At 38.8% G+C, this 27,894-nt stretch overlaps 1 protein-coding gene across 2 annotated transcripts; it reads left to right on the top strand.

Annotated features, from left to right (window-relative positions):
* The first annotated feature begins 1,907 nt into the window (after positions 1–1,907).
* On the top strand, positions 1,908–19,820 carry ptger2a (prostaglandin E receptor 2a (subtype EP2)). Of its 2 annotated transcripts, XM_023267162.3 has the most exons (4): positions 1,908–2,136; positions 2,970–3,021; positions 4,867–5,788; positions 15,962–19,820. In XM_023267162.3, the coding sequence occupies exons 3-4, from the start codon at positions 4,964–4,966 to the stop codon at positions 16,247–16,249; spliced, it is 1,113 nt and encodes a 370-aa protein (XP_023122930.1). In that variant the 5' UTR covers positions 1,908–2,136; positions 2,970–3,021; positions 4,867–4,963; the 3' UTR covers positions 16,250–19,820. The 2 variants fall into 2 exon arrangements, with proteins under 2 accessions (XP_023122930.1, XP_023122929.1); XM_023267161.3 differs by lacking the exon at positions 2,970–3,021 and having other exon boundaries at positions 1,909–2,136.
* The last annotated feature ends 8,074 nt before the right edge of the window (positions 19,821–27,894 follow it).

Raw genomic sequence — 27,894 nt, 5'->3', positions numbered from 1 at the left:
AATTAGAATAACATTTTAATGCTTTATGGAGCTTTTAAAATCAGTTCCTATAAATATAGGCGGATGTTGCATTATCACTTCATCCGTGCTGCAAAAAAAAAAAAAAACATCTATAATCACTATGGAAAATAAAGAAAGGCTGGTACAACCCTGAAAAGAAAATGAGATAATTGCAAAACTGTCCATTTATAAATCACTTGTTGACTCTGGTTGTTTCGTTTGTAGGGCCATAGGAGGATGGAGACAGTGGGTGGAACACATGGAGACAGGCCTCTGGTTATATCACTGGTTCCTAAGGGACAAAAACAAAATAAAGTAAAACAAATACTCATATTTATCCCGCTGGGAAATTACAGCCTCAGATCCATGAGATTATGGGAGGAAACCCAAGAGAACGACATGCAATCTCCACATATATATCACATACAGGAAACCAAACACACATCTGTCATGCTGCATTTTCTACACTGCTTTCATCCTACATGCTTTGAATGTTTTGGTTTCACATACATGACAGATGAAAGCAGGCACATATGTAGGGTTGTTTATTTAGAGAAACACTACTTTGGGGACTTTCATAGGATTGTTTTTTTTTTTTCAACATAAGGAAACTGCCTCATTTTCTCAGCACATTCTAGGTGCTACACGGGTGAAGCCAAGGTGTGCATTTAAATTGTGTTATTACCTTAAACACACATACAAAGTACCAAAAACTGAGGTATCTGTACATGGATCTCTCTTATTTATTCAGGATTACTGTGTAAAATAATTACTTTACATTAGCCCTAGAAAGAATATTTATTCAAATGGCATAAAAATAATAAACTCATCATTGAAGTCACTCATTAAGCAAATGTGCTTTAAAAAATGCTGGTTATTCCTTGTAATGTCATATTTAATATTCCATCAGTGGGCATTTTTCACATTTTTCTGACATCATGGTCAACCATTTCATACAAAACAAATTAACCCTCTGATCACATTTTGTTAAAATTGTCAAAAACAGAGTCTAAACCCATAAAAACAGGGAGAAGCGCCATCCAACAGTCATCAAACGAATCATAGACGTGGCTCCATCAGGGAAAATAACTAAAAATATGCATAAAATCTGAATATTTTGTCAAAATCACATTATTCTGTCACATTCAAAAAATTTGGCTGAAACAAACCACTTGTTCCAAAGCCTAAAAAACACCAAAAAAATCTGCACTTCTCAGTGCAACCAAGGAGCTACTACTATGACCAGCAGTCACGTGATAAAAATTCTCTTTGGTTGAACTGCAGGATGCGTTTACACAGAGCAGATTGGGACCAAGAATGGATACAAATTAAAAATGCAAGGACTAAAATATAGATAGTATGCAGAAAAGAAAGATGTTTCAGTACTGACAACAGAGGTGGACACATGTTGATTGATATTTTTTTGCAAATTATGTAGGAGAATTTTTACTTGCTTTATGGCAGTATAACTGTGTCATAATGCACAGAAGACATTTCTGAGTTTTCTTTACTTCTAGCCATGGCTGTGCTGTTTCCGCAGGTCGAACTTTATATTGCAGTGAAATATGAGAGCATGTTGAGTAAAACTGTGGCAGAATCAAAATCAGCCAGAAAGTGGTTGGGGTTCAAAAGCTTAATTGCAGGGCATTTGAAAATTGTTACTCGCTGACTTATGATACACCATGGGAAGACTTCAGGGAGTGTTTATGTGATACATAATAGCAGAATAAATATCTTCACTTTAGCTGAATCTTAAATTTCATTTTTTAAAGCAAGTGCCTGCAGATTTTGTTCCTCACAACTGAAATAACTTGGTAGCATGTTTTTTTTTTTTTTTTTTTTTTAATTAGAAGGAAAGATTAAACGTATTAAATGTTATTGATGCTCTTACCGTGCAGGCTGCTGTGGGATCCCTGAGCCACCAGTGGGTGTGGCCGCGTGACGTCAGAGCATCAGTGTGCACCCGCTCCATTCATGTCTGTCTCCTCAGAGCGTCGCGCGCCTCGAGCCGTCAACAGCGCACCTATAAACCGGAGCAGCTCAGAGACTGAAACTCGTCAAACTGGGATTATTTCTGTCCAGACTCACTCCAGTTGGACACCGGACCGGGCTGTACCGGAGCAGCTCGTTGAACAGGTGAGAACTTCTTTATCTGAATGCGGTTCAGCGCTCTGAGCTCCACGCGGATGTCACTGGAGTGGACTCGCTGTTTTTCTCACTCGGAGCGACTTTTAAGCAAAACTCCGGTTACTTTTTGCATTGTGAAATTTCCTTTCTAACTGAAAAACAGTCGAGCTGTCGGACCTTGGCTGAAGTCATTCTGTGAGTCTGTAGTTCTTAGTTTCATTCGGCATAAATTCTATGTGTCTGTTTTTCTAATTAAAGTCCAACTTTTTGACTTGTTACTCGGATGTTTATATCAATGAGCACGTTGCGAGAACTGCACACAACCGGGAGAGCACGCTGTTACACACTTGCTAATCTAACGTTGGTTTGCTCTTAATAGAGTTTCAATTATCTCATAATATGTGAGGAAACTGTAACTTCTCCCATTTTTGACAGTGGCATGTATTCACCTGATTTTAATGCCTCTGTATGTCTACTTATGCTGAATTATCAAGCATTTTAAAATGCTGCCATAGACTTGCCGCAAAACACCTGGACACATCTGGCAGAGCTCATTTGTGTTTTGATTCCTACACATTAGAGCTGCAATAACAAATAAAATAACTGATCCGCTGTCAGCTATTAGCTATTTTGACAATCAGTTTCAGTATTTTAGTTTTTTTTTTTTTTTTTTTTTTTAAAAGAAAATTGCTCGATGGGAAACACTGATCCACATTTTGTGACATTTTATAGACCAATCAACTGACTGATTAATCGATAAAATAATCAACAGATTGATTTAAATCATTAGGTGCTGCCTTATTACACATTCGCTGTTTTTGTGTCTTTTGCGGCCGATTCAGGGACATCCGAAGCCCAAAGCTCCAGTAGGCACCACAGGAGTGGACAGAGCGAGTGAGTCAGTTCTTTGGTCATTACACTCCAGTGAAAGTGGAGCCACACGTGCACACACAGTCATACCGGTGGCACATATGTGTAGCATTACGTAGGCTTAGATTTGAACACTTCGAAAACATTTACAGCCCAATTGGACTTCCATATTTCTCTGAGTGAGGCAACAGCTGTACAGACGGACTGACGGTGTCAAACAAAACGATCGTCACACAGCATTTCTTCCTTATTCAGCAGCGCAACTAAGAATTTCAGGAATAAACTGTGTTTCCTTGTGATATGTGTGAGAACTTGGACAGCAGTTCTTGAGCCTTCCGCCTGTCAGCTGATAACTGTTAACTGGAAAGACAGAAGAGGAACAACTTTGGGTTTCACAACTCCAAAACTTACACGAGAGCAAGAGTTCAAGCTCTGGAATTTTACAGAATATGCAGAATGTTCCTTTTTACGAGAAAAGCAAAAAGTTCTCCCCTCACAGTATGCATAGGAGCAGCAGACAAAGGCCTGTAAACATCAAATTAGAGTGGTGTGTCTGGTCAGTCCTGTTGACATTGTGTCAAAACAATCTGAAAGGAAAGGGAGACCAGTAAACATCCCTCACAAATGACAGTGCATCTTCTTAGCTCAGTGAGTGGAAGGTGAACAGATGAAAGCAATGCTGAAAACGCAGAAACGTAGCACTCATATACAGCATCCCTTCAAGTTTAGTCAGAATAGAATTTGCATCACAGCCAAGGTCTTGTTTTTGATGAACAGATGGAATGTAGTGAATCCATAGCCCCCCTCTGGTGTCAAAGTGAGCCTTAAAGACAACAGAGCAGCTCAGGAGGGGTTTAGTTCTACAAAAACACTGAATTATTCTGCCTTTAGCGTCCTTTTACTTGTGATGTATTTGGACACTTTATTGCATTGCATTTGGAAGAAGTGAATTTTATCCACTTGCAACTACGCTCTACTCATTTCAAATGTTACTTAGTGCACCATATGTTAAAGGGAAAATGAAATCAGGCTGCTGCTGCCAGGTTTGTGGTCAAGTTTGGTTATTAAGTTGGCTCTAGTCAGCATTAAAAAGTCCAAACAAATCTGAAAAGTATCATTATGTGATCAGTGAAGTTACAGAACAGAGTGAAGGTGTGTTGCTGTAGTTTTTTTTTTTCTTAAAACACTGCTTTCATTATTGATGTTAACAATTTCATCTGTGAAATGTTGAATAGTGAAACATGTTTTAGTTCCTTCAGCTTCGTACAGTTTGCCCTCTTTTACCTAAAACATCACATGATAAGATACAGACAGGTGACAACATAAAGGAAAGACCTGAACTCTTGTCCCCTACAGTTCAGCGATATGGTGCCTCTCTTATACAGTGGGGGTATTTTCCTGACATTGATTAGGTCCACAAAAGACACTACAAATCAATATGAAGTTGATCTAAGTGATCATTTTTATACTATGATGAAACATGTCTAATCCTGGTGGGAGTGGTCTTTCCAGGATGATAATGCCCTAATCCATATACGCTGTAGCCTTCAGTCACCAGATGTGAACACCTACAGGAGATTTTGGACCGACATGTTACACAGTGCTCTCCACCACCATCATCAAAACACAAAGTGAGGGAATATGTTTTGGAGGAAATGGGGTTTTGGACTTGGAGAATCAATGCCAAAGAGTAATGAAACTGTTCTGGCCGAACATACTGGCCCAATACCTTACTGAGACACTTTATTTTTTTTCCTTTATTCTGTCACCTGTCTATAAATGCTGATTAATTTTCTGCAAATTGACTGCATAATAAGCGACTGTCGCAGCTCTAAATCTCAAATATCTCTCCTCCTTTTGCTTTAACAGAATGGCTGCAAATGACTACTTACGGACACATTGTTGACACCATTTTCAGAACCAGAGACTCATTTTCCAATTAAAATCGAGCCACGTTTCAGCCGTGATGGATTCAGGCAATGACACATGCCACCACATGCACAGCATCAACGGCGACAAGAGCCCGCTTCCCAGTGCCGTCATGTTCGCTGCAGGCATCTTTGGCAACGTAGCTGCCCTTGTGATCCTGGAGATCCGGCGGCGCAGGGACATGAGGAATGGGGGCATGCGGCGGCGTGCGTTGTTTCATGTCCTCATCACATCGCTGGTGGTCACAGACTTGGCGGGGACCTGTCTGGTCAGCCCACTCGTGCAGCTGTCCTATGCACGTAACACTACTTTGGTTGGGATGTCTCCTGAAGATCCTTACAGTGTGTGTCAGTATTTTGGGGTCAGCATGACTTTCTTCAGCCTGGCCACTCTGTCACTCCTCTTCATTACAGCGTCAGAGAGATGCTTTGCTATTGGCTACCCTTATTTATACAGCCGGCATGTCACCAAGAAATGTGCTTATATCACCATCCCGGTGGTGTTTGTGTTATGTACATTATTCTGTCTGCTCCCTTTTGCCGGATTTGGTAAATATGTACAATACTGCCCTGGCACTTGGTGCTTCATTGACATGAACCCAAAGGGGCCAGAGGACCGAGCCTATGCCAACCTGTATGCCACGATCATGCTGGTGCTGGTGCTGGCCATTGTGGCGTGCAATGGCTTTGTGGTTTACCAGCTGTTCAGGATGTACCAACGTCGAAAGAGGAACGGCTCAGTGATGGCGTCCACAAGACCCAACAGCGACCGCAGGACGATGTCTATGGCCGAGGAGGTAGAGCATCTGATCCTGCTGGTCGTCATGACCATCATCTTCATCATCTGCACTCTGCCCCTGGTGGTAAGATGACAACAGAAAACACACACATATGCTTTAGCATTGTTCTGCAGTTGACCTTGTAGCATTAGCTTAGTGGGCGTAAGCTGATTGACTGTGACAGCAGTTAACTAGCTTTGTTGCAGTTTGTTCGCTCTAAGGGTCAGCTGGTCAGTAGTTATAGCAGAGATTGATTAAGTTCCATGGTTCTGTGAGTGAGCAGATCCTGTGGGGCTGGTGTGTTACCTTAAATAATGCACAGGTTCAACTACTATTCTCACATCAACTCCACCGCTGCCAGCAAAAACAAATCCGGTAATGTAAATCTGGTCTGCCAGTTTGGTTTGTAAAGTAAACCATATACAAATCAGGGGCACACAATGCTTCAGTCACTGTACAAAATTTGCATTTTGCTACCATTTTAGCTTTTTTTTTTTTTTTTTTTTTTTTTTAAATCTACATCTAAAATCAGTAAAAACAATTTGTTTTTAAGAGGTGGGAGAGTGTTCCAAAATCAGTTTATCAGTTGCTCTGGATGACTATTAGTGTTTTTGGTCAAACAGCATCAGATACATTTAAAATGGCAATCTCAAAGATCTGTTACAGTCTTTTTGGCAGCAGCTCTGGTAATAAGTAGTAATTGCAGGTGTGTTTTTGAACTTGTCAAGTTAAACCATGATTTAACCAGGTGCTGCCCAACATTACTCACTGTATGGCCATGTTACCGTAGAAACCCCGTTTGTAATCCTGTAAATGCCAGGACTTTCAATTAATTTTAATCAGTAGCTCGTGGACTCAGTCATTGTTTTATCTCATTTGGAGATAAATAATCACTGAACAAGCATTTATTTAAAAGGAAATATTTGAGACTGCTACTTCACTGCAGTGCTGAGGTCATAAAAGACAGCATGAGCTACATCACAACAGTACAATATTGATTAGGCCTGTAACTAATGGTTATTTTCATTGATTGAAAATCGTTCACAGATCATTTTCTTAATTAACTTTAATTTTTTTAGTCCATTTCAGCATGTTTGCATATCTTGAAAAGCAGTAATAATATTATTATTATTATAATTATAAAATATTCACACAGTGAAAAAGGTGACCGTTTTTTGGCGTACTGGAGACGTGATGTTTGCTTTTTGACTCAAACTAGTTGCTAATTAATTTTTACTTGACTAATCAGATAACCAGTTGACTAATATTTCTCAGTAAAACAGTGTTGCTTGGCTTCGATTAGATCTCTTCAGAATCCTCTATATTCTTCTAAATGGCGCGAGTGTAACATCTTCATATAACAAGAACAAGTGAATATAAAGGACAGTTAAGAATATGCATATATGGAATCTGATCTAGAGACAGACGCATCTATATATAGAGAATTAAAACTTACTACGTGATCTAAGTCGTGGTACATCCTAACTTCTTTTCAGCAGTTGATTCAGAGTCACTCAGTAAAAGCTGATGTCTGAAAGATAAAACGTCTTTGCGGTTTTTAGTCTGAAAAACAACAATCTTATCAAAAGAATGTCCAAGTGTCACCCAGCGTGGGTGCAGTTTATTGTATGTAATCAGATGCATATCTTTGTGCAGCTGTGTCTCTGCAAGCTTGTAGCATTTAGTGGAAATGCAGCTATTCATAAATAATACAATAGACTATGGGATAGTCTGATGCTGAAATGGAGACAGGAAGCAATGCGTAAGTGCCATTCTGACTCAGCTGCCGATTCTGATGCCCTATATAGGCTATAAACTCACAATGATTAAACACAGATTTAATGGCTCTGGTAGTAGATTAAGATCTCTTGGCTTTCTAAGCATTTAGTTATGTTAAGCTTTTTCTAAATGCATATATTTTTTCAGTTTTTGAGTTTAAAGGAAAATTACAACAATTACTCCGGTAAACGATAAATAAGGTGCTTTTTCAGTGGAGGTTTTCCAGTCCTGTGTTACTGCTGGAGTAGAAAATGAAATGGACTCAAATATCTTTAATAAACACATCCTATACGGTTCTTGTTCAGATAGATGGAGTCAGTTCACTTCTTTATTTGAGTTAGGAGAGCTACAGTAAGTTAGTTGTATCAGCTCGGAGAGGGAAAGTGCAACAAAGGAAAACTGAATTTTAGTTAATTGAATATGTAAATAACAAATCAGAATACATACAAGTAAAAGAACAGTTGGAGTTGGAGAACTCCTTGTGCTTTCTGATGATGCTTTACTGGCACCTGAAAACATTCAGATATGACTTTATAGCCTTTAAATGTCTTGTGAGCAGCCACAATGTCCAAGCTCTCTCTTAGTGATGAACCCTAATAGCAGCTGACTGCGCTTCTTGGTTTCAGCCGTGACTTGCAGACAAGTAACTGAATAGAGAACTACGGCATCAGCTGTTCTCAATTTATAGCATGTTAGAATGTTATAAAACATGGTAGAAATTACCAGAAACATTTGGAGTGGTATCGAAGCTGCATTTTTTTTAAAAAAATGTGACGATTTCAATGGATAGGAAGAATTTTAGACATTACATTTTTAATAAAAAATAAGAACAGAAAAAGTTAGATATCTCTAACAGAATGTCTTTTGTGACTTGTTTATGTCATTTCCAGTTACAAGGAAATAATGGTCAAATAAAACTATAAATCAACATTTGGAATGGCTATGAATAATTTAGCGCTTATCTGAATGAGTGCAAAACCACCATCAAACACAGATTTCTAGAGAGGATTCTCCTTCCAAATAGCAGGCTTCACACACAGTATACTGTGTAATTGTAATTGACCTTTGGAAAACCCAGGATTTGATCAGTAATGTCATAAGGAAGCAATTTGGACAGAGTCTGTAATGAGAAAATGAGAGTATCTGGCTCTGACAGTACAATTATAAATTTCACAACACAAATATAACATTTGTGAATGATGACTATTTGGAGGATGGAGCCAATAATCATTTGCCATGCCTGTTAGCTACACAAATAATGGACTGTAAGGACATTCTGACAACAGTGGCAACTTTTGACAAACGTTGCTGTGAGAAGTGACAACACATGCTTGCAGCAACCGCAACCAGCAACTGACATTGTGGCTACACACAGTCCCTGGCCTTTGTTTGTCAGAAAGCTTGCATAACATGTACCAAATGCCAAACAAAACATGAAAAACACCAAAAACAAGCTTCTGGTTAGCTGGTGTTCTAATGAACTTTGACATGTTTCTAATTAGTTTGGCAAGAAAAAAAAACTGTTTTGATATATGATAAAGAAAGTTGATTTTGGGGATCTGTGACTCTGATTGTAAATATAAATTCAGCCTAAAAATGACTCATCAGTAAGCGATGAGCCATTATGTCATCTCAGTAAGTCTCCTGGACAGTCTGTTTGAAACCACATCAGTCCTGTAAATGTCACTTTGGATTTCAAATGGAAAATCAATAACTTTCCCAGCAGTGTATGATGTTGTACACTTTACTGCACACAGCAGTAATGGGCCAAAGTGCCATCTTATGCGTTGATGCGTCTCAACTGTAGGTTGAAATGCACCTTCTTAACCTTCATCTCGACACTGATGGCCAAATTCTGCATCATAGTTAATTTAATAACATCCACAATATCACAAACCGAGACCACACAAAGACAGAATTTTATGAGCTGCGCTCTCACAAACTGAGCCTTTTAGAGCCTCAGTTGGTGCAGTCACTTACCATTCAAGAATATTTTTGGATGTAAAAGACCTTCACACACAGACCTTTATATTGCTTTAACCCCAATAAATGTAGCATTAAAGCAGCGTTAATAACACCTTATAGTTACTGGTTAGTTATCACAGATTCCTCCATCTGATAGGGGCTGTAAGTGATCAAAAGCTACAAAATACCATGCAATTCTTGAAATCAATCTGATGATACAACAGGATAAGATGTGCTTCGTAATAATAATTTAGCCAGAATGCTTTATTGAATCACATCGTTTATATCTGTTGCAGTGTGATGGTTTATTAAACTGTCCTCCACTGTACACTGTGTACCAGGTGTGTACTGTATGACTGTCGGCAGGTAAAGGACACTGGGATCAGCTTTCTTCACGGCCTCATTAGGAGGCTGAATAAAACAGATGACTCTGGTACAGTGAGGTCAAACAAGGACGGACAGAAAGGAGGCAGCAGCAGAGATGAAGGAAAACTAATGGAGCTCCAGCAGATCATATCTCCACTACTGTGATGTCAGCGGTTCTCAAACGTCCAGTCAGGGTCTTTTATCAATGTCTGAGGTTGGGAATGACTGGAAGGCATGATGCCTTGCCAAGATGACGAAAACTGATGGTAGAAGTTTATAGGATCCACCCACTAGGTTCAGTTCAGACATCATTATAAAGGTCGTAAAGCACAGACATCCCCAGTTTGTTTCCTTTTCCTTTAAACCCACTCATGACGACAGTTCTAGTTTTATTTATAGGTTGTCTTTTTGCATCTTCTTGTCTGTCGTGGCTTTTATCCTGTTACATCTTCTTTCATCAGACAACCACTGACAGTTAGCAGACATTTGACCAGTGCAGGCAGAAGCCCTCTTAACATTACTTTCAGCCAGATGTCATAAATTCTTCGTATTATGGTAGTCATATGCATTCTGGTAAATCACTTGCTTGTGGCTGTCACAGTCATGTCTCCACTCCTGTCCTCATATTTCCACAGAATGGCCACATTAACCTATTTGGCGGCCATTTCCATTTGCCCCGCAGGAAGATGAAGAAAACCTTTTACCGTATTTCAATCCAGGCGCACACTATGTCATTATGCTGAGCGGGATTTAGTCCCTTATTTTTAAATGTACATCCAGCCTCAAGAAGAATTTCCTTTCCCATTCCTTTCTGTATGATCTACATGAAGACAAAGAGATCATTTCTACTGATAGTGGACATGTGACATCAGGATAATATATTATCACTATAAAGCAGCCAGTTCAATTACACCTGACTTCCTCTATTTCCATGTCCTCTACATGGGTCAGCTGGTGACTTCTGTGCCTCAGTTTTTTAACAGAAAACTCATTCATAGAGTTCTCGTCTCATCATATTGCTAACTCAACCCGCAACATTTACAGCTGGTGGCTACAAATGAGAAACCTGCTGTTCTTTAGTACTGTGTGAAATTAAATACTACTATACATTTCAAGTAATGACGCTCCTGCTGGTATCGTTGCAGAATAGTGACCAGCCTATTTTGGTATCCGAGCATATTTAGCATTTTTCCAATTCGTTCTTGATTGCTGATGACCTAAATGAATTCAAATTTGTGCTACTTTGGGTCTGATGCAGCCGCCACGGCCCACAATGCTATCTGGTTACATGTCTCAACTAATAATGTCTTAACTAAACAAGTCAAACAGTTGGGAAAAAAAATAAGGCAAAGCAGTTTTGTGCTGAAGCTTCTGTTATTAAAAAAAACCTATATTTTTACTGCAAATGGTTATCAGTCTCCCTGATAGATACTGGTCGACTCCTGCTGCAGACTGCATAGGATTAGTACTGGGGTGGTAAACTTGGCAGATGGCACCATTAGCTACTGAGGGTGGGGCTTGAATAAAGATATTAAAGGTGCTTCATATTTACCCTACAGTTGCTAGCTTCCCAAGGCTACAGTACACATACAGATGTACTACTACAAATGCATAATTTATTTAGAGCTTTATATAAACACTCATGGGTGTCCAGCTAGCAATGTGATACCACAGTCCTCCGACGGGATATCACGCACTCAGACACACACAGGGCAGGATCAGATTACATTTTTCTGCCAATATGAAACTGTGGACTGATGTATGTGAAATGCCTCTGGTTATCTCTGATTGCATTAAAAATTTAAAAAGGCAGGTAGATTGGTAGAGATAGAAAGACTGGGAAAGTGCAGTAATGGAATTTGTAATGCACTTTCAGTGTCAGTCTTCTTTTAAATGAATAAAGGTCATTGGATGTGAACCCGGGACAATAGAATAACACAAGAGACAGATTAAAGTACCCTCACCTCTGACTCTGATATTTGCTCAGCACGCAGTTCGGCAAGTTTAAATTTTGTTCTTGAAAATGAAACTCAAACAGAGGCATGTTCTCTGAGCATCGAGCCCTCACACACGCTTTGCATTAACACTTTTATTGCGCTTCCTGCTGGTGCTGAGAGAAGAGAAGAAAGTGGTTTCACAGCCTTCATGGCTCAGCCTGGCAAAACAAACAAAAAAAATCTCTCTCCACACGCACACACGATCCTTCGCCTGCCTTGTTTTTGTCTCTCACACATGGCGAGGGCTGTCACTAATCACAGTAATGACCTCGTGGTTCTGTTTAAAGTGATGTCAGGATAGTATAGAGCTATTCTGCAACACATAACTGCATTATGCTCATCTTTAATTCCAGAGCTGTTTGATTAGTCGGGGCTTTTATATCCTATATATATCTTTGATCTGTGCGTATACTTTGTTGTTGGAACTCCTCCTGAATTTTTACCATTTTCCTACAGCAGCTGATAAAATCTGTGAATGTGAGGATTTAACAGCTTTCTCTCACACAATTCTTTCACAATAACAGATGCTGATGTGCCCTCAAGCACGACTCCTAACTGCAATTTGCGTCTATGGAGAGAGCATGTGCTAAGGAAATAACCCGTCTTCATTGCAACTAATCAGCTACTGGACTGTGTGACTGAGCAACAGGAAATGAACTTAATGATGCAACAATGTTGGTGCAACCATTGCAATGTCAGCAAATTGGATAGCAGAGAGGCTGTTTAGAAGAAAAACAGTTACATCAAAAGGCAGATGTGTATGGAGATGGAGGGCAAGATAATGAGAAGTTCAGAGGAAAGAAAGAGAAAAATTTGGGTGGAAAGAATGAAGTGAATAAGTAAGGCAGTATCAGGAAATACACCGACTCTACAACTAATGGGAGGTCACTTTCCTCTTGCATTTAACTGTTTTAACTGTATATTGTTCCTCTCTGAGCCCCAGAGAACAGCAGCAGCGATTTCTAAACCTGTGAACTAGTCATAGCTTCCCTGGATTGTATTAATATGCTGGTTCTCAACCTCGTGACCATCAGCTGAGGGAATTTACTGCTTCTCATTCCCCCGTAATAACCGCTGTTGCTGATTTCACTGACAGTTTTCAACCACAGAGGAGGAACTAATCAGTGTAATCTGCTGCTCATTCCAGGTCTTAGCAGTACTAATACAAACAGCTGTATTCAAACGCTGTTCCATTTTTAAAAGGTCAAAGATTTTATTATTGAACAATTATTGATAAAAAGACACACTGTATGTGCAGGTTAATGAGGTCAAAAGGTGATCTATATTTTCCCTGTCACGTCATTGTATTTAATTGGAACAAGGCTAAAGGTTGCAGACGGGGCGAAACAAATTTAATACGCTGACAAAGGCAGAATATTCACTGATCTGGCTGGGTTTTTGACTCTACTGTGTGGATACTGTAGGGGCAGACTTGCAGTAGCCAAGTATCCCCAAGTGCCTCAGTGCAAAGACAATGGGTTGCAGTTATGTTACTTTATTAACCGTTGATGGTATGAGGAGAGAAGGTAATTTCTAATATGTTTATCCAAACAACAAATATTTGGAAAATGATGTTTTCAATGTTAATCATGGGGAGAATAATCTTATTAGCTGTCTTATTTTCTCCTGAGCAGAATAGGTTCACTTCAAATATGTCTTTATTTCAGTAAAACCAGCGTATAAAATATGGGATCATTACAAAAATTAGCTCAAAAATACAGCAGCAACACTCTGGCTGAGGGACAAGAGCTATATCAAAATCCTAAAAAACAACTGAACTTTCAGTCATTCTTAACTATTCAGAATAAATCTTGGCTAAATCTGACACCTGTTTACACGACTGTCCTGAATCTAGAGTTAGAAATGATTTAAAATCAGCTCTGTATTGTTTCATGATGAGAAAAAGACTTCAGATTATTTGATAAACATTTCCATTCGTGCATAAATCCACTGTGTGGATAGAAATGAATGCTATGTAATGAATACAGTCCTTATTTACAATCAAGATTATTTCAATAAATATGTATCTTTGTGTTTAAAGCAACTCAGCTGGGTATCTGCATGGGAATTTCGATTTGGTTCTGCCTCAACATTCAACGTCTGCCTCCCAGCCTCTCCTAAAACCACTAAATACACACATCGGGTGATGTGTTTGCCTCAGCAGTCCATTTGAAAAGCAAACAAAGTGATGCTGAGACTAATTCCAATATTCTTTCTGATTCAGAACATTATGCTCTGTAAACATCCTGTGTGTGAACTATGAGGAATGAGGGGTGCTGCTATCTGCATTTAAGAGCATACAATTGGGGAGTGGGCTTCTTGTTGTTGAACATGCAAAAGTGACTTTTTACCTTACATCATTTTGAATTCTGAAACACATAGGTAGACTAATCTTCACAGCAACCTGTCTAAGAGCTATGCAAATGGGATTAAGTTACCTCCGCCGTCATTTGGTTGCACTGCTGGAGATGGACATGCACAAGTTCCCATAGTGACAATAAAAACCGCAGCTGTGGCCAGTTTTGAGACACCAGCCATAGTTTCAGCACGTTGATCATACTCTGTGAGGACACACTGCGATTCTAGTTACATAACTTTATAGACTATCAGTGGCTATTTTTGCAGTAATTACTTTGAGCATCACATAGTTTGGTTGCTGCCTGCAGTTTGAGGAGTTCCACAGTTTGAGTTTCCCATGTGTTTTAATATGACTGGAAGATCAGCGTGCATGCTATGACTGAAACTGTGGTCTTAAAAACTTAACTTCACTGTACAACAAACCTTATTGTCTACATTTACCACTTATCTGCAGCTCCATGTTTTCCCTTCGTCTCAAATGATTTGCACAAAGTAATGCTTCCTTTCTGTCATTTTTTCAACATTAAGGACACTGTTGTACTCAGTAACTGACACTAAGCATAGAGTGTGAGCAGAAAACTTGTAGTTTCCAGCTGTGCTAAAGGGCTTGTCAGAAAAAACACAGTTTTAGTTAACATAAGTAAAATGTGTGTGTGCCAAGCTCATGACACTCCCTTCAGCTCCTTGTCATCTTTGGAGCAGATTAGAAAATGTTAGCAATCCAATGAAATGAAGAAACCACAGGTTTGCTGTAGCACCTGCAGTGATGCAGTCACTGTATCGTACCTTGGTGGTGAAGAGGGAGCTGAGCTTTAAGGGAAAACCCTTGATTCACTATTAAATCTACATCCCAACCCTTACTTATGGTCATGAACTTTAGGTAAAGAGTAATAACAACAGAACATATACCAGCAGCTGTTAAGAGTAACTATGCTGCTCCTACACATTTAAAGGAACAAGTTAAGATGTTCTGGGTACCTGATAAAGATGGCCCCTGGGTGCCTCCCTTTATAAGTGTAACAGACAGGATCAGCTGGGCGTAGTCCTTGGGCCAAACCAGGACTCACTGGAAGGATTATATCTCTGAGCTTTCCCAGTAACAGCTGGGGATCCTCCACGACAAGCTGGAAGGAGTTTCTGGGAGGCCTGGCATCTCTGCTCCCTCTGCTGCTACCACAACCCTGAAGAGAATAAGCGGTTTTGAGAATGAATGAATGAATGAAAAACAGATCAAACTAAATGAAGTTAGACCTTCCCAGAAACAGACCAGTGCTAAATCTAGGAGTCTACCTTCACCTTCTAATGTACATACTCATACACAATGGAGAACAGTTATTTTTCATTCACAGCTCTCACACAGTCACTTCACTGCTAACATTTACTGTAACGGAGATTACTATTATACTGAACGGGCAGGATCAAAAGGTGACTGGTCTGTCCCACTTTTTCGTTCATGTCTTTGTACATCTGCATATCCCCAACAATAGGATTGTATATAAAACAATGTCTGCCATTTAAGTTTAGAAATCTAAAGCGACATGATGAGCATCAGTTAGGTATTTAAGCAGAAGTGGGTTCAGTATCCATTGTTGAGCTCCTTTATCAGACTGCTCCACTGCTGCACATAAACAGGTCCAGCTGCTGTAGAGGGTCAAATGTAGGATGTATAACCAGACTGCCAGCTATGATGTAGCTGTCTGTGTCAGGGATCACACCTTGGAAACCATGTTTAATCACAGTGTGTCTTCTCTCACTCCCTGCTCCTTCTTTTCTCTCTCTATTCATCTCTCAGATCCGAGTGTACATCAACTCCATCCAGAGACACAAGGAGTCTCACCGCCTGGACCTGATTGCCCTCCGCTTCATCTCCATCAACTCCATCATCGACCCCTGGGTCTTCATCCTCCTGTCCCCAAGTGTGCTGCACTTCTTTTGGTCTTCACTATGCCAGGGTCCCATGGGACCCTCCAGAGGGTCTTTGTTTAAGTCTTCACAGGCTAAAGACAATTCTCATGCTAACGTAGAACTGTCTCAGCCAACACTGCAGCCACACAATTGTCACACTGTGGGAAATGTATGACCACAGCAGTGCTTTGTTGTTATTTGATATTTCTATTTATTGGACACAGGATTGGAAAGTGTTCTGCTGTGTGATCATAGATCAGCAGAGGTTTGGCCAGCCACAATATCTATCCCATGTGGGTGGTGTGTTTTTTACCCATTGATCCATTATCCATTAGATAATGGCCCTTGCCATCTAACTGATGAGCAGCTCAGAGCAGCTGGTGGCCACTTCTTGCCAATTACTGGGCAATTCCATCCATTTCCAGCATTTCAGCTAAGTTTGTGCATGTTGGATGCATACAAACTTTGTTTGGAGCTTTCTAATTTTCATATTAAGGCTCAACATTTAGCCTCGTTTGCAGCTTATAATTTATGTAAGCAAATCAATTCAATAAAAATGGCTGCTGTTCGACAAAAAAAGACTAGATCTGGCAGTGATCTGGTACAGACGAACTGCGAGTGTTTTTGTCTACATTGTAAAAAAAAAAAGTCAGTGATGTTTGGTTGGAGAATCTTGTGCAATGAAGTATGAAACTGAACGAGTCATTTTTGCCTGGCAATAGGTAACTGTAGCAAAGCATGGTAACCACATAAAGCTGACTAAATAGAAACAGATCATCAGATCAACTCGTCTAATGATTCTCATGTAGAAAGATGCGTGGGCTGGTTCCATGTTAATTGTTAGATTTAGGTGCAGAGGTGACTTTAAAAATAGTCTTTTTCAATAAACGCGCACTTCAGTGATCATTGGTATCATCTTGACATTTTTATCTTATCATCTCTGGGCTTCTTAACCTAGTGACTTTAACCTCTGGTCTGTTTTGGTAACCTTTTCTTTTGCAACCTGATCAGATTGCAGTTAAAGAGGTCAAAGGGCAAAAAAACCTGGAGGCTTTTTTTTTGCAAACAAGACAGTTAAAATTTCCTCCCTTGGGACAGAGTGATAAACAGAAAAAGATTATACTGATGGTCGGCAAAATTTCATTTATATGTACATGTAAAGTATGTAGCATACTGGATATACTATTTTATAAAAACTTCTTCATGAAATTGCATTTCAATTTTGCCTTGAAAACTACTGCTTCTTATTTTAAGTAACAGCAGGTCAATATTCTCACATAATCTGGATATAACTGTAATGCTTGTGATGTACTAAATGAATAATAACGAATCATTTCAGCAACTAAAAAAAAGTACTTTTTAAAGAGTACTTTAAAAATTCCTGCATCTCTATGGAAACGGCACAAAAATGACTAGAAGGAGACAGAACAAAAAGATAAGTTTAATCCGGTATAACAGTTACAATGTCATAAATCATGAAAAAAAAAATCTAGTTAAGTTTAATCGAATCTCTTTATAAAAAAAAAGAAGAAAAAACAAATCAACATGCACAACATTCTTCTGTGCCCACAGTACTGGACTGTAGTTTTATGGATAGTTTACAACTTATATATTTAATGGGTTTCCATCCTCGTCTCTGCTCTGCTCTGTGTACAACACATCCGACACTTCAGCCAAAGACTCCCTGAAGTTTTGTCATCTGGTTTGTTTTTGACGATTTCTTTAAAAAGACATTTAGAATAAAATAATTTTGATTAAATATTCTATTAAATTATGCAATATTTGACGCGTTAGTTATTTTTCCAGATGAAATCAAAAGTCATATGACACATGATTGGTCAAGAACTGTCAGAAAGTTGAAAACCCAGCAATTTTTCCAGTTTCTTGCTCTGATAAATGGTGGCATTTTGGCCATTTTGAAAATATTACAAAATATATACATTTTGAAATAACACATTTGGGAATATTTTGTCAAATACTTTTGCTGACCAGATTGTCTATATGTTAATTACTGAAGCATAAAATTGAGGTTTGCTAAATGAACGTATCCTGTTACTGAAATTAAAGCTGCCCTGTGGATTCATTTTGTAAACAAAGAGATGTTTACATTCAGTGACAGTGAAATCACACGAGGCTACAGTAATGTGCACAATACTGACAAAACTTTTTTTGGGACATTGCAGTTTAGCACTATGAGTGGCTAAAAAATAATCTCACAGGGTGCCTTTAACCTTGAGTATTTTAAAATGCCTCTTATAATAAAAGGCATCGTTATTTCATAAGCTAACAATTTTGACAGCATAGAATCTAAAGCTGTATTCAAATATGTCACTGATATAAACTGACTGTAACGCTCTAAAAAGTACCATGGTTGGACTTACAAACCACTTGTCATTTTATTACAAAACTGTTGCACCAATTTCACTTGGCAGATATCTTGCTCTACCACACTGCCTGGGAAAAAACATGAGAAGACTGACTTAAGATTTAAGTGTTGTTTAAACTGCATTAGTTTTACAAGGGGTCATCTTAAAATGTTACTTCCATTAAATACACCATGTTTATATGAGATAAATGCTGCTCAAAGCCCAGATGGAAAATCTTGTGATTGTAGTACCTGATTATATCCTCAAACTTACTCTTTAAAGGTTGGGTACCAACTAAAGTAAACTCTGAAAATGCAGGTTTGCTTTCAGGTCCTCCAATAAAAGTTCTTGTCTAAAAAAATCTCCTCTGCCATTAGTCAGTTTGGAGTTAGCCTACGCAGTTCTGGTGACAGGCCGCTCACCAACGTAGCACATCGTTACATAACAGTGATGTCAGTTCTAACGGAGCTGCTCACATCAGATGACTACTGAGTTCCTTGGAAAAAGCAGGTTGTGTTCTTCACTTTGTTCCTGCATATTGGTTGAATTTACATGTGGTGGATTTCTACTGGTTTAAAATTACACAACACTATGGTGAGTTGTTGGTATTGCAGCGTTCTCTCTCTAAAGAGAATCTAGTTTTACAGGGTCCAAGTGTCTGGCAAGTAAATGAGCGACTAAAGAGTATTTGCTGGCTCTCTGGCCGTACATCTGTCAAAAGAAAATCCCGGAGTGACTCGAGTTACATAACAGCAGCGGCCAGGTTTAAATTGTAGCTTTAAATTCAGGTGTGTACAAAGTGAGAAAAAGTTCTCAACGTGTCATTTTAAAGGATGGCAGAAAAGTCTGCCGGCATCAGGTTAATGTTATTTCAAAGTGTCAGTGATGTGTGTGAGAAAGGAAAAGCACTGATGATATTATTTGGCTATTGTGTTGTGAGAACAGAAGTTTATTGCCTCTGCTGCTCTATTGTTGGTTCTCAGCTCAGCATCAAAATGTTCAGTGTTTACGACAGTGACTTACTGCTTCCTGTCCATGTTATGTGTGAGTTCTGCCTCTGTGTGTGCCAGTGCTTTTCCCTGTTGTGCATTAGAGAGAGAGAGAGAGAGTGTGTGTGTGTATGTGTGTGTGTGTGTGTGTGTGCATTGCTTGTGTCTGTGTGCATATTGTGTATACGTGTGTGTGCGTGTGACAGACAGCAAAGGTAATGTAAACGAGTAAAAGAAACGTAATGATGTCAAACCAGAATGCTACCTACCTGGATGTCTTGTACTCTGTAATTGTAAAGTACTGTACATGGAAGTGAATGCACTGAGCAGACGAGTGTGTGTGTGTGAGTGTGTTTTATGGCTTGTGTAAATAAACATCTCATCCACCAAATATTCTGTCCGACCTGCTTTGTAACGCTTTTCCTCCACACACAGTCAGTGGATGGGTTCCAGATGTGGAGTATAGAGTCAAGTCCTTCAATTAAACGTGTGAGTTTCAGTTGCTGCATGTTGGCCTTCAGGAATATTCCCTCCATGTACACAAGACATCAACGTATGCAGCGCTTTGACAGCCAATCACAAGGCACATAAAGTCAAAAACTGATTCCAAAGCTTTGACAAAACTCATTTGTTTTGTTTGAGGCAACAGTTTTATGATGATAAATGTGAGCCACATTTAAAAAAAACAGATGTTTTGTTGCCGTCCTTCATTTTGGACATGAGCTTCACAGTTAACTGAATATTAATCGTGTTTTTTGCTTCCCACATATCAATGAACATGATTGAAACTCACTAAGTGCTCTGCTCAAAGAAAACAGCCCATGTAAATAAAATCATGTGGTTTCAACTGGTGTAAATCTGCCATTAGAATGCTTTATTCTACTTTGTTAAAGTAATGTTTGGTCACACTTTTGTCTGAGCTGAGCGGAGACTTCTACGGTAACCTGCATGTGAGGCGTTTAAGAAACATGCATCTATTTATTTCTATATATTGCATATTGAATGCAGATTTGTACATGTGCGGGAATGTAGTGCAGAATGGATGTAAAAGCGGTGCTCTGTTTATTTAAAAGTCAATGTGCAATAAATATATCTCTGAAATATATATATCTGAAATCAATGAGTAATTGTGATAAATAATTGTGATCCGAATACTGATCAAAATAATGGTGCACCCCCAGTCCAGACACTAAAAAAATCATTCGCGTCAGTATACTGGGTGCTGTACAGTACTACAGCAACAATATTCTGGGTTTTCACCTGCTGGTCAGCTGGAGTCTGTCTGTGTGGAATTCATGTTTTCTCTAGGTGCTCAAGCTTCCTCCAAAGATATTCTAAGCTATGTTGGTGATTCTAAGTTGGTGTGATATAGTGTGAATGTGACTGTGTATAGCTGGCCCTATGATGAACTACTGACCTGTCTAGTGTCAGCTGGGTGATGCTCCAGGCCTTTCCAGAGGAAAAAACTGGTAAAGCTAATGGGTAATTTGTGATAATCAAAAAACATAAACACTGTCAAATGTAAAAACTGAAACAAGATTTTGAATCTGCACTAAAGCACATGCATAAATATAGTCTAATAAACATACACATCACATTTTAATGTCAACAATGTTATTTGTTTTTCCCTTCACACTAACTGAAACATCACCAACATCACACTACTTCTGAGAGTGAAAACCCAGACGAACACATACAAGCATCATAGACATCGCTGCAGCGAGCTAAATTTTATCTTTATGTGGATAAACATACATAAATTGGTCTAAAAATGTTAAAAAATGTGCTCCTTATAACTCATAACCATCATATTATCACCATGTGTTTCAGCATAACTCCATCTTGTTCAGTTATGTAGTAGAAAGTAGTGCTGCATGATTTATCAGTTTAGCATTAATACTGTGATGTTGGAATAGTCACATCACTAGAAGACTGAAGTGAAGGAAAGAAAATTAACTCAAACACATCATGCTACAAGTTTTTTGGAAAACTCATACTTCTCATTGGCCATGACTAATCCACAAGAGACGTCTGTGTGATAGAATATAATTTACTCAGACTTAAGAGCCCTTTGATACAACTTGAATTCAACTGGAATTAAAAGACAGAGTTTGTTGACATGTAGGCTCCACATGTGCAAAACAAAGTCAGCAAAGGAGAGAAGAGAAACACTGAAAAGACTAAAGAAAGGTTTGTATGAAGAATGTAATGCCAGATTTAAATGCCATCAAAGCAAAACTATTCTAGATGCCTTTTCCTATGGTACTCCATATGAGAAAGATTGCAAAGGGCAGAGAGAAATTACTCATGTGACCATGAACACAGGAACAAAATAAGGTCTTAAAACGTGGTCTATTCATTTACAAGTTATATGTAATACCATCACACACCTATTTTTCTCAAGTTGCCATTCTAGAGCTGTATGACTAAAGGCATCTGCAGCCAAAAGACTTGTGGTCCAGCCAGCCAGGGTTCTACATAAATCTCACCGTCCACTTTATAAACGAGGACAAACAACAGAAAAGTCGCTGCTTGCAAACAACATTTTTCCTGATGATCATGAAGTGAGAACATCACTGTTGGATGACACAAGTGTTTGGTGATAAAAAACGTCATGTGTGTAACAGCCAATGTGGTGAACATGATTAGAACCAACACCCTGAAAAAAATGTCACAGCCTGCAGTACTCTGGACACAGACTTCATCTTGCAGTTGCTAAGTTATACCCTCAGTAAATTAGGCTGTTGCACACCAAACACTAACAGTTAATTTAGGTGATAAAAATCAAGCTCCCATGTTGCAGCGTCTCCTTTTCCTCTCTTCATCCCTCCTTTCCTTTGCTCCTCCATTAGAAAGTCAATGTGAGATAACTCAATTTCTCAAGAGTTATGATCCATGGTTACAAACAGTAAATGCCCATTTATATGCCCAACTCTCCTCTCTTTCTCTCGGTCAAGCCATTCTGCAAATTAATCTCCCGCTGCTTCCAGTTTCTTTTCATCACTCTCTCCAGGAATAATAAGCTAAAAGCCTCTTGGCATCAGGAACTGGTGTGAACGCTGCTGATGAGTGTGTGTGAAAGTGCAAACTGCTGTATGTGTGTCCATTGGTGCTCCATTATACATGTTATAGGGTACATGTTGGTCACAGAAAAACACACAGGGTTCTGGTGGAGGTTTCTAAAAGACTGTGACTGTGTTTTTACAGGATAAAGCAGCCGGTTAAAGATTGTGCTGAAGCACCTGTCAGTGATTATTCCCGGGTTGTACAGAGGAACAGTCTGCTGCCGGAGGTTATTGCCTTCCTGTTTTGAGCACAGTGGGCAGATAAAACACAGGTTTAGGAAGAAGTTGGAACTTTGCATTGTATTTGGGCACTGCAGGAGGAAACATTTACAAATTAAAACACCTCCAAAGCCCAACAGTGACAACTTTAATTAAAATTGCTGCAACAATGAATTTAAAAAATGCAGATGTCTATACATAGACAATAAATTTGCCTATTGCTTCAGCTCCAGACTCAATGTCACCATCCTCAACCACATTTCTGCTTTCGCTACTTTCAAGTGTGGTAGTTCGTACATCAGTGTATCCGTGAAGATTCAATCAAGACGCATTTTTTATGACGTTCTTCTCTCGCAGCCAGATGTTCCAGTGTGAGAGGAACCGTGGGAGGAAGGCTTGGCCTCTATACAGAGCTCTTCTACCAATTCTAGTATTATATAACATATATAGCTAGACCAATTCAATGTAGAGGCCCACACAGACTGCATTGTTCCAAAACTAAACTTTCTAAGATATTTGACTCATTTTTCCCATGTGTAATGGATGTATTACTGCTGAAGGTCACTATCACACTTACTCTGGCACTATTAAGTACGAAATAATTCCTGGTGTGACATATTAAATTGGTTTTCCAAACAATATGGACCTAACATTCAGCCAGAGTGTAATTTGGCCCTGACAGAACAAGGGCCTGTCCCAGCCATCAGAGGCACGCTTTCAAAGCATTAATCATGTTTTTGTTTCAGTAGATGCTTTCTGTTGCCAAGATGGAACAGATTCTTTATACCAAAAGGGACTCAGAAGTATTTCCAGAAGGTGAGGCAGCCCTTTTTAGCATTGCTTGGTGAGATTGAATTATATGACTTTGCTGTCAGGCTGTACCTTTATATAAACTGACTGATATTCTGGTTGCCCATTCATGTTTTCCTTTTGTTTTGAACCTTTTAGCATCTGTAAGGGGCGGTTTTCTATTTTGACTGGTCATTTTGTTGGTAATTTTGGACACTACATGGTCTTGAGCATCATTTGTCTTCCTGGCACATGTGCAGTCAGTGCATTTGCAACGTGGACACCCCAGAGTTAGGCAGAAATTTACATCACACAGACTGGTCGCTGTGTTATAGTCACAGTTAAGATGCTTCGGAAAGTATTTTCTTTCAAGTCATCCTAAGGGATAAATGAGGCTGCAGATGTGATCAAGAGTGCAAATATATGTGGGATTAAAAGGCATATGTCTTCTTGTTTCACTGAAGTTACGTAACAGAGACTTCCTGTGTGTTTGCGTGCTTTTTGGATGAGTCACGAGTGTTTCCCATGACAGAAACATAAACGGCGATAACCACAATAAAGTATAAGATTCACCTCAGCCTGCCTGCTCTTTTATTCAGAGGGTAATTCTTGTATTGTTCCTATCTTGGTCTTAGTGCCATAATTGCGTATATTCTTACTATGGGTCACACATTTTGCATTCCCTTCTCATGTTTTGCTGTAGTTGTGTTTCTGTCTCTAAAATAAAATTTATTATGACTCATAGTGAGAAAGTACACAATTGCGAGAATAACCCCACCCTGAAAACATTAAAATTGTACTTGAAATATTTACATTCAAACCCATAACTCCATAAAGTTTGTGTCAGAAACAGGCCTTCATTCCGAATTCCCACCGTGAGTTCGTCATGTTGTAATACTTGTTTAGATTTCCCCTGTTAAAATTACTGGATTAAGCTGTTAAGCCAACATTTCCGTTTCAAACTTTCAGCTCTCTAGCATTTCACTGGACAGAAAATGTTCCTTTCACTGTGACACATTTGCAGGCAAAACCATATGCGAAACCAGCTGGATGGAATTAAAGAAAAACAAAACAAAGTGGATGAGAACATATGAATCACACCACCATGTAGAACATCACAGCATGACTGTATCATTGACTTTATTATATTAAAGTGGTGGAAATCTGCATTATGCTCAACTTTATACGACAGGCACCAGGAGTTTATCTACCCTGCTTTGTTCTCCTCAGCGTTTAGGGGTCAAATAGTTGACAACCGGATTAAATTTGAGGAATTACAAAGCAGTTGCTCTTAGCGATAAACCAACTGAGAACTATCTGTATGTTGTAGCTTCTTTCTTTCAGCAGACCAGCATCAAAAAGAAGTACAGATATTTGCTGTCAAGTAGCAGCAATTTCATTTTGCTTTTTTGTGTCAATGAAAAAACCTTAATTTAAGATACACATGCAATCTGTGCATTTGTATTGTTCATGGGCTAAAATACAAAACAATCCATTTCCTACTGATGTTTGTCTACAAAAAGCAAAAGTTGAAATGATTAATAAAATAAATAAAAATAATTTAACACAGCTGCATTTATTATCAGAATTCTTTATAATATTTAAAGCATACTTGTCAATCATTCTATTTCCTGCTGTAGCTGATGTCGAACCTGATCATGTGAATGATGACGTGTTCTGATTTACTTCAGTCACATCACTAAATCACAGCATAACAAATTATTTTTATTGCTGGGATGGCAAGTAAATATTATATTCCAAACAGGCTATAATCTGAAAAGGAATTAATGAGTAGTTTAGAAAGCAGAAAATCTAATTCACATTTTACTTATTTACTTCCCCAATTAAGACAGAAATTCTCAGTCTGACATTCAACAAATCTTCAACATGCTCAAACCTGCAGCAGAACTCTTAAATCAGGACGTTAACTCAACATGTGTAACAAATAAGTTCCGTTATTACAGCAGCTGCTCCCTGCTTTTATGGATTTCTCTAGCCGTGTTGTTGAAGTTAAGATAACATCATGAATATCTGTATTTAAGGCCATATAGTGCTGGGGTTAAGACAGAAATACAGGTCCCTACAAGACTGACACACTGGAAATATTTGTGACTCTCATCACTATCATCAGCGTCATCATCAGCAACAGCAGCGGCAGTTTCCATCAAGATACCAGTAATGAACCCACAGCGCATGTTCACCACAAAACAGCAGCTAGACAGAACTTAAAGTAGCTGGTTAACACAGTAGAATATTTAGTGATGGTGGGTGGACAACAAAGCAGTAAATGAATGGAATTATTGCCTTATAGCAGCTAAAAGTATAAATAAGCAATTATTTGGTGACATGTTTGCTATAATACCCAGCCAAGTGTGTTAAATAATAAAAAGTAATATATGAGACATGGTTTGACGATTAAAACGTGTTTTTCCTCACGTAGAGGTTTTGTGGTGGCACCTCAAAGACGTTTTCGCTATCACCTGCACCAAAAATGTCTTATAAATTCCGGTTTTGAACCAGTTCTCTTCATTGAAGTCTTATTTACTCAGCATAACACATTTTTGTTTACTAAATGGTCAGAAATATACAGAAAGCGCATGGATTTCTATCAAATAAGGTCACAAAGACGTATTATCTTTACTGATAAGTGGATCAATCATGCATGCCGTCATGTGTAGTCGCCTCACAAAGGCCCACATCGAGCCAGGAAAAGGCCTCTAGACTCCCACCAAACAGCACTACTGGCTGATAACACAATTACAACAATAATGTTCTCCATCTTACTACTCTCAACCACCTAGAGGAGAAACAACAGCAGGACCAAAGAGTCATGAATCAGACTCTAATATTCACCGTTGAAAGATCACATCATTTAATTACATTTTGAAAGAAATGTCATTTCCCTCTCTAATTACCCATAAATCACGATATATCCTGCTTGTTTTATGTCAATTAATGTCACACCAAAAAATAATTACCGTCCAGCTGACTGACCAGACATCAGGAACACATCAGCTTTAACTCAGTTTATTCCTCATAATTGATTAGTTGATTAATTAACCTTGCCTGGTTAATTGGATAATCTCTTGTCTTGCGTTTTGATTAGGTCACAGGACGGAAGGAGGAGCTCACATGTGTGTTGAGCTGGTATTTGAGTGTGTACAGATTTCAGTGAGTCACACCGTCATATGTGGGTGGTTTTACAAAAGAAAAATGATGCTGGAGCTGATTCTCATACTCCATTTCACCACGGAGGAACACAAGGGAGGTGACTTTGTAGTAAAGTGGGTCTAAAAGCAGCATAATGAGTTACAGGAAACAGAAAATTAGGAACTGACAAAAGTAACCAAGAAATTCTGAAGAAATGTGATGTGTCCTTTTAGACATCTGAGAATGTGGGTAAAGTTTGTTTTCTCTAACATGAATCACAATACTTTGGCATGTGGTTTAGAGTTCTTAAAGTTTCAGCTAAATTAATGAAATCATTTTTCTTTCTATCCAGTGCTCCCCAACTTTCAGCAGTCAAAGAAGGCTTTAGAGAAATTAATGCTGCCATCGTGTTCAAACTTGAAATGAGCATTTGTAGTGCATAATTACTCTTAAGCGGTTCAGAAATGTCAATTTTGACCAAGGACATCAGGAAAAAAGCTTAGAGAACTTTAGTCACTTTAACAGAAACATGGGCTTGAAGTTCCACTACTGACTTCAACAATAAGCAAAGTTTTTGTTTATTTTTATCATGTTTCTAGTTGAACTGTACAGCTTTGCACTTGTAAGCCTTTGTTTCCATTCCCTATTCAGCAATATACAATCACATACAATCTATCAAAATAAAATTAGCATGGTAGCTCAACAGGTTGAGCAGGCGACCCATAAACAGGAGCTACAGTCCCCGGCGTAGTGGTCGTGGGTTTGAATGCAGCCCATGGCCCGTTGTTGCAGGTCCTTCCCCCATTCTTCTCCCGTAACTGATAAAAAAATCTTTTATTTATAAAATATTTGTTAGAGGCAGCCCTACATGTTTTAACAAACAGTATAGTGTGTGATGTTCTAAGTCGGCTGCAGCTCATCAAATCAGAAAAAAAAAAGCATGTATTTTCTGTGTTATTTTTGTATTGGCTGAACCAAAACAAAAACTAATAAAAATAAACAAAAAAAAAACATTTTTTTAACTTATGATTGTTTGGATTGTTTTCACATTTGCTGATAACTAGCACCTGCCTGGAGCTGAGATGAGCAGACTACAGGGGGTCCTCGGTTTATGACGTCACTGACCTATGGTGTTTTGTCGTTACGTCGGAACTGGTTATGTGGAACTAGTTGGCGAGCAGAGCAGACGAATACATCGTCATGCGGCGCTATAAGGTGGTTTTGTTTACATTCGCCACTTGT

This window comes from Amphiprion ocellaris, chromosome 24, assembly GCF_022539595.1.
Source record: "Amphiprion ocellaris isolate individual 3 ecotype Okinawa chromosome 24, ASM2253959v1, whole genome shotgun sequence".
NCBI classification, from domain to species: Eukaryota; Metazoa; Chordata; class Actinopteri; family Pomacentridae; genus Amphiprion; species Amphiprion ocellaris.
Note: the sequence above shows the minus strand (reverse complement) of the source record. Positions and strands in the feature narration are given on the sequence as shown.

Coding starts and splice junctions, on each gene's coding strand:
- ptger2a (XM_023267162.3), top strand. CDS start 4,964: ATGGATTCAGGCAATGACACATGCCACCACATGCACAGCATCAACGGC. Junction 5,789..15,961: donor TCTGCACTCTGCCCCTGGTG/GTAAGATGACAA, acceptor TTCATCTCTCAG/ATCCGAGTGTACATCAACTC.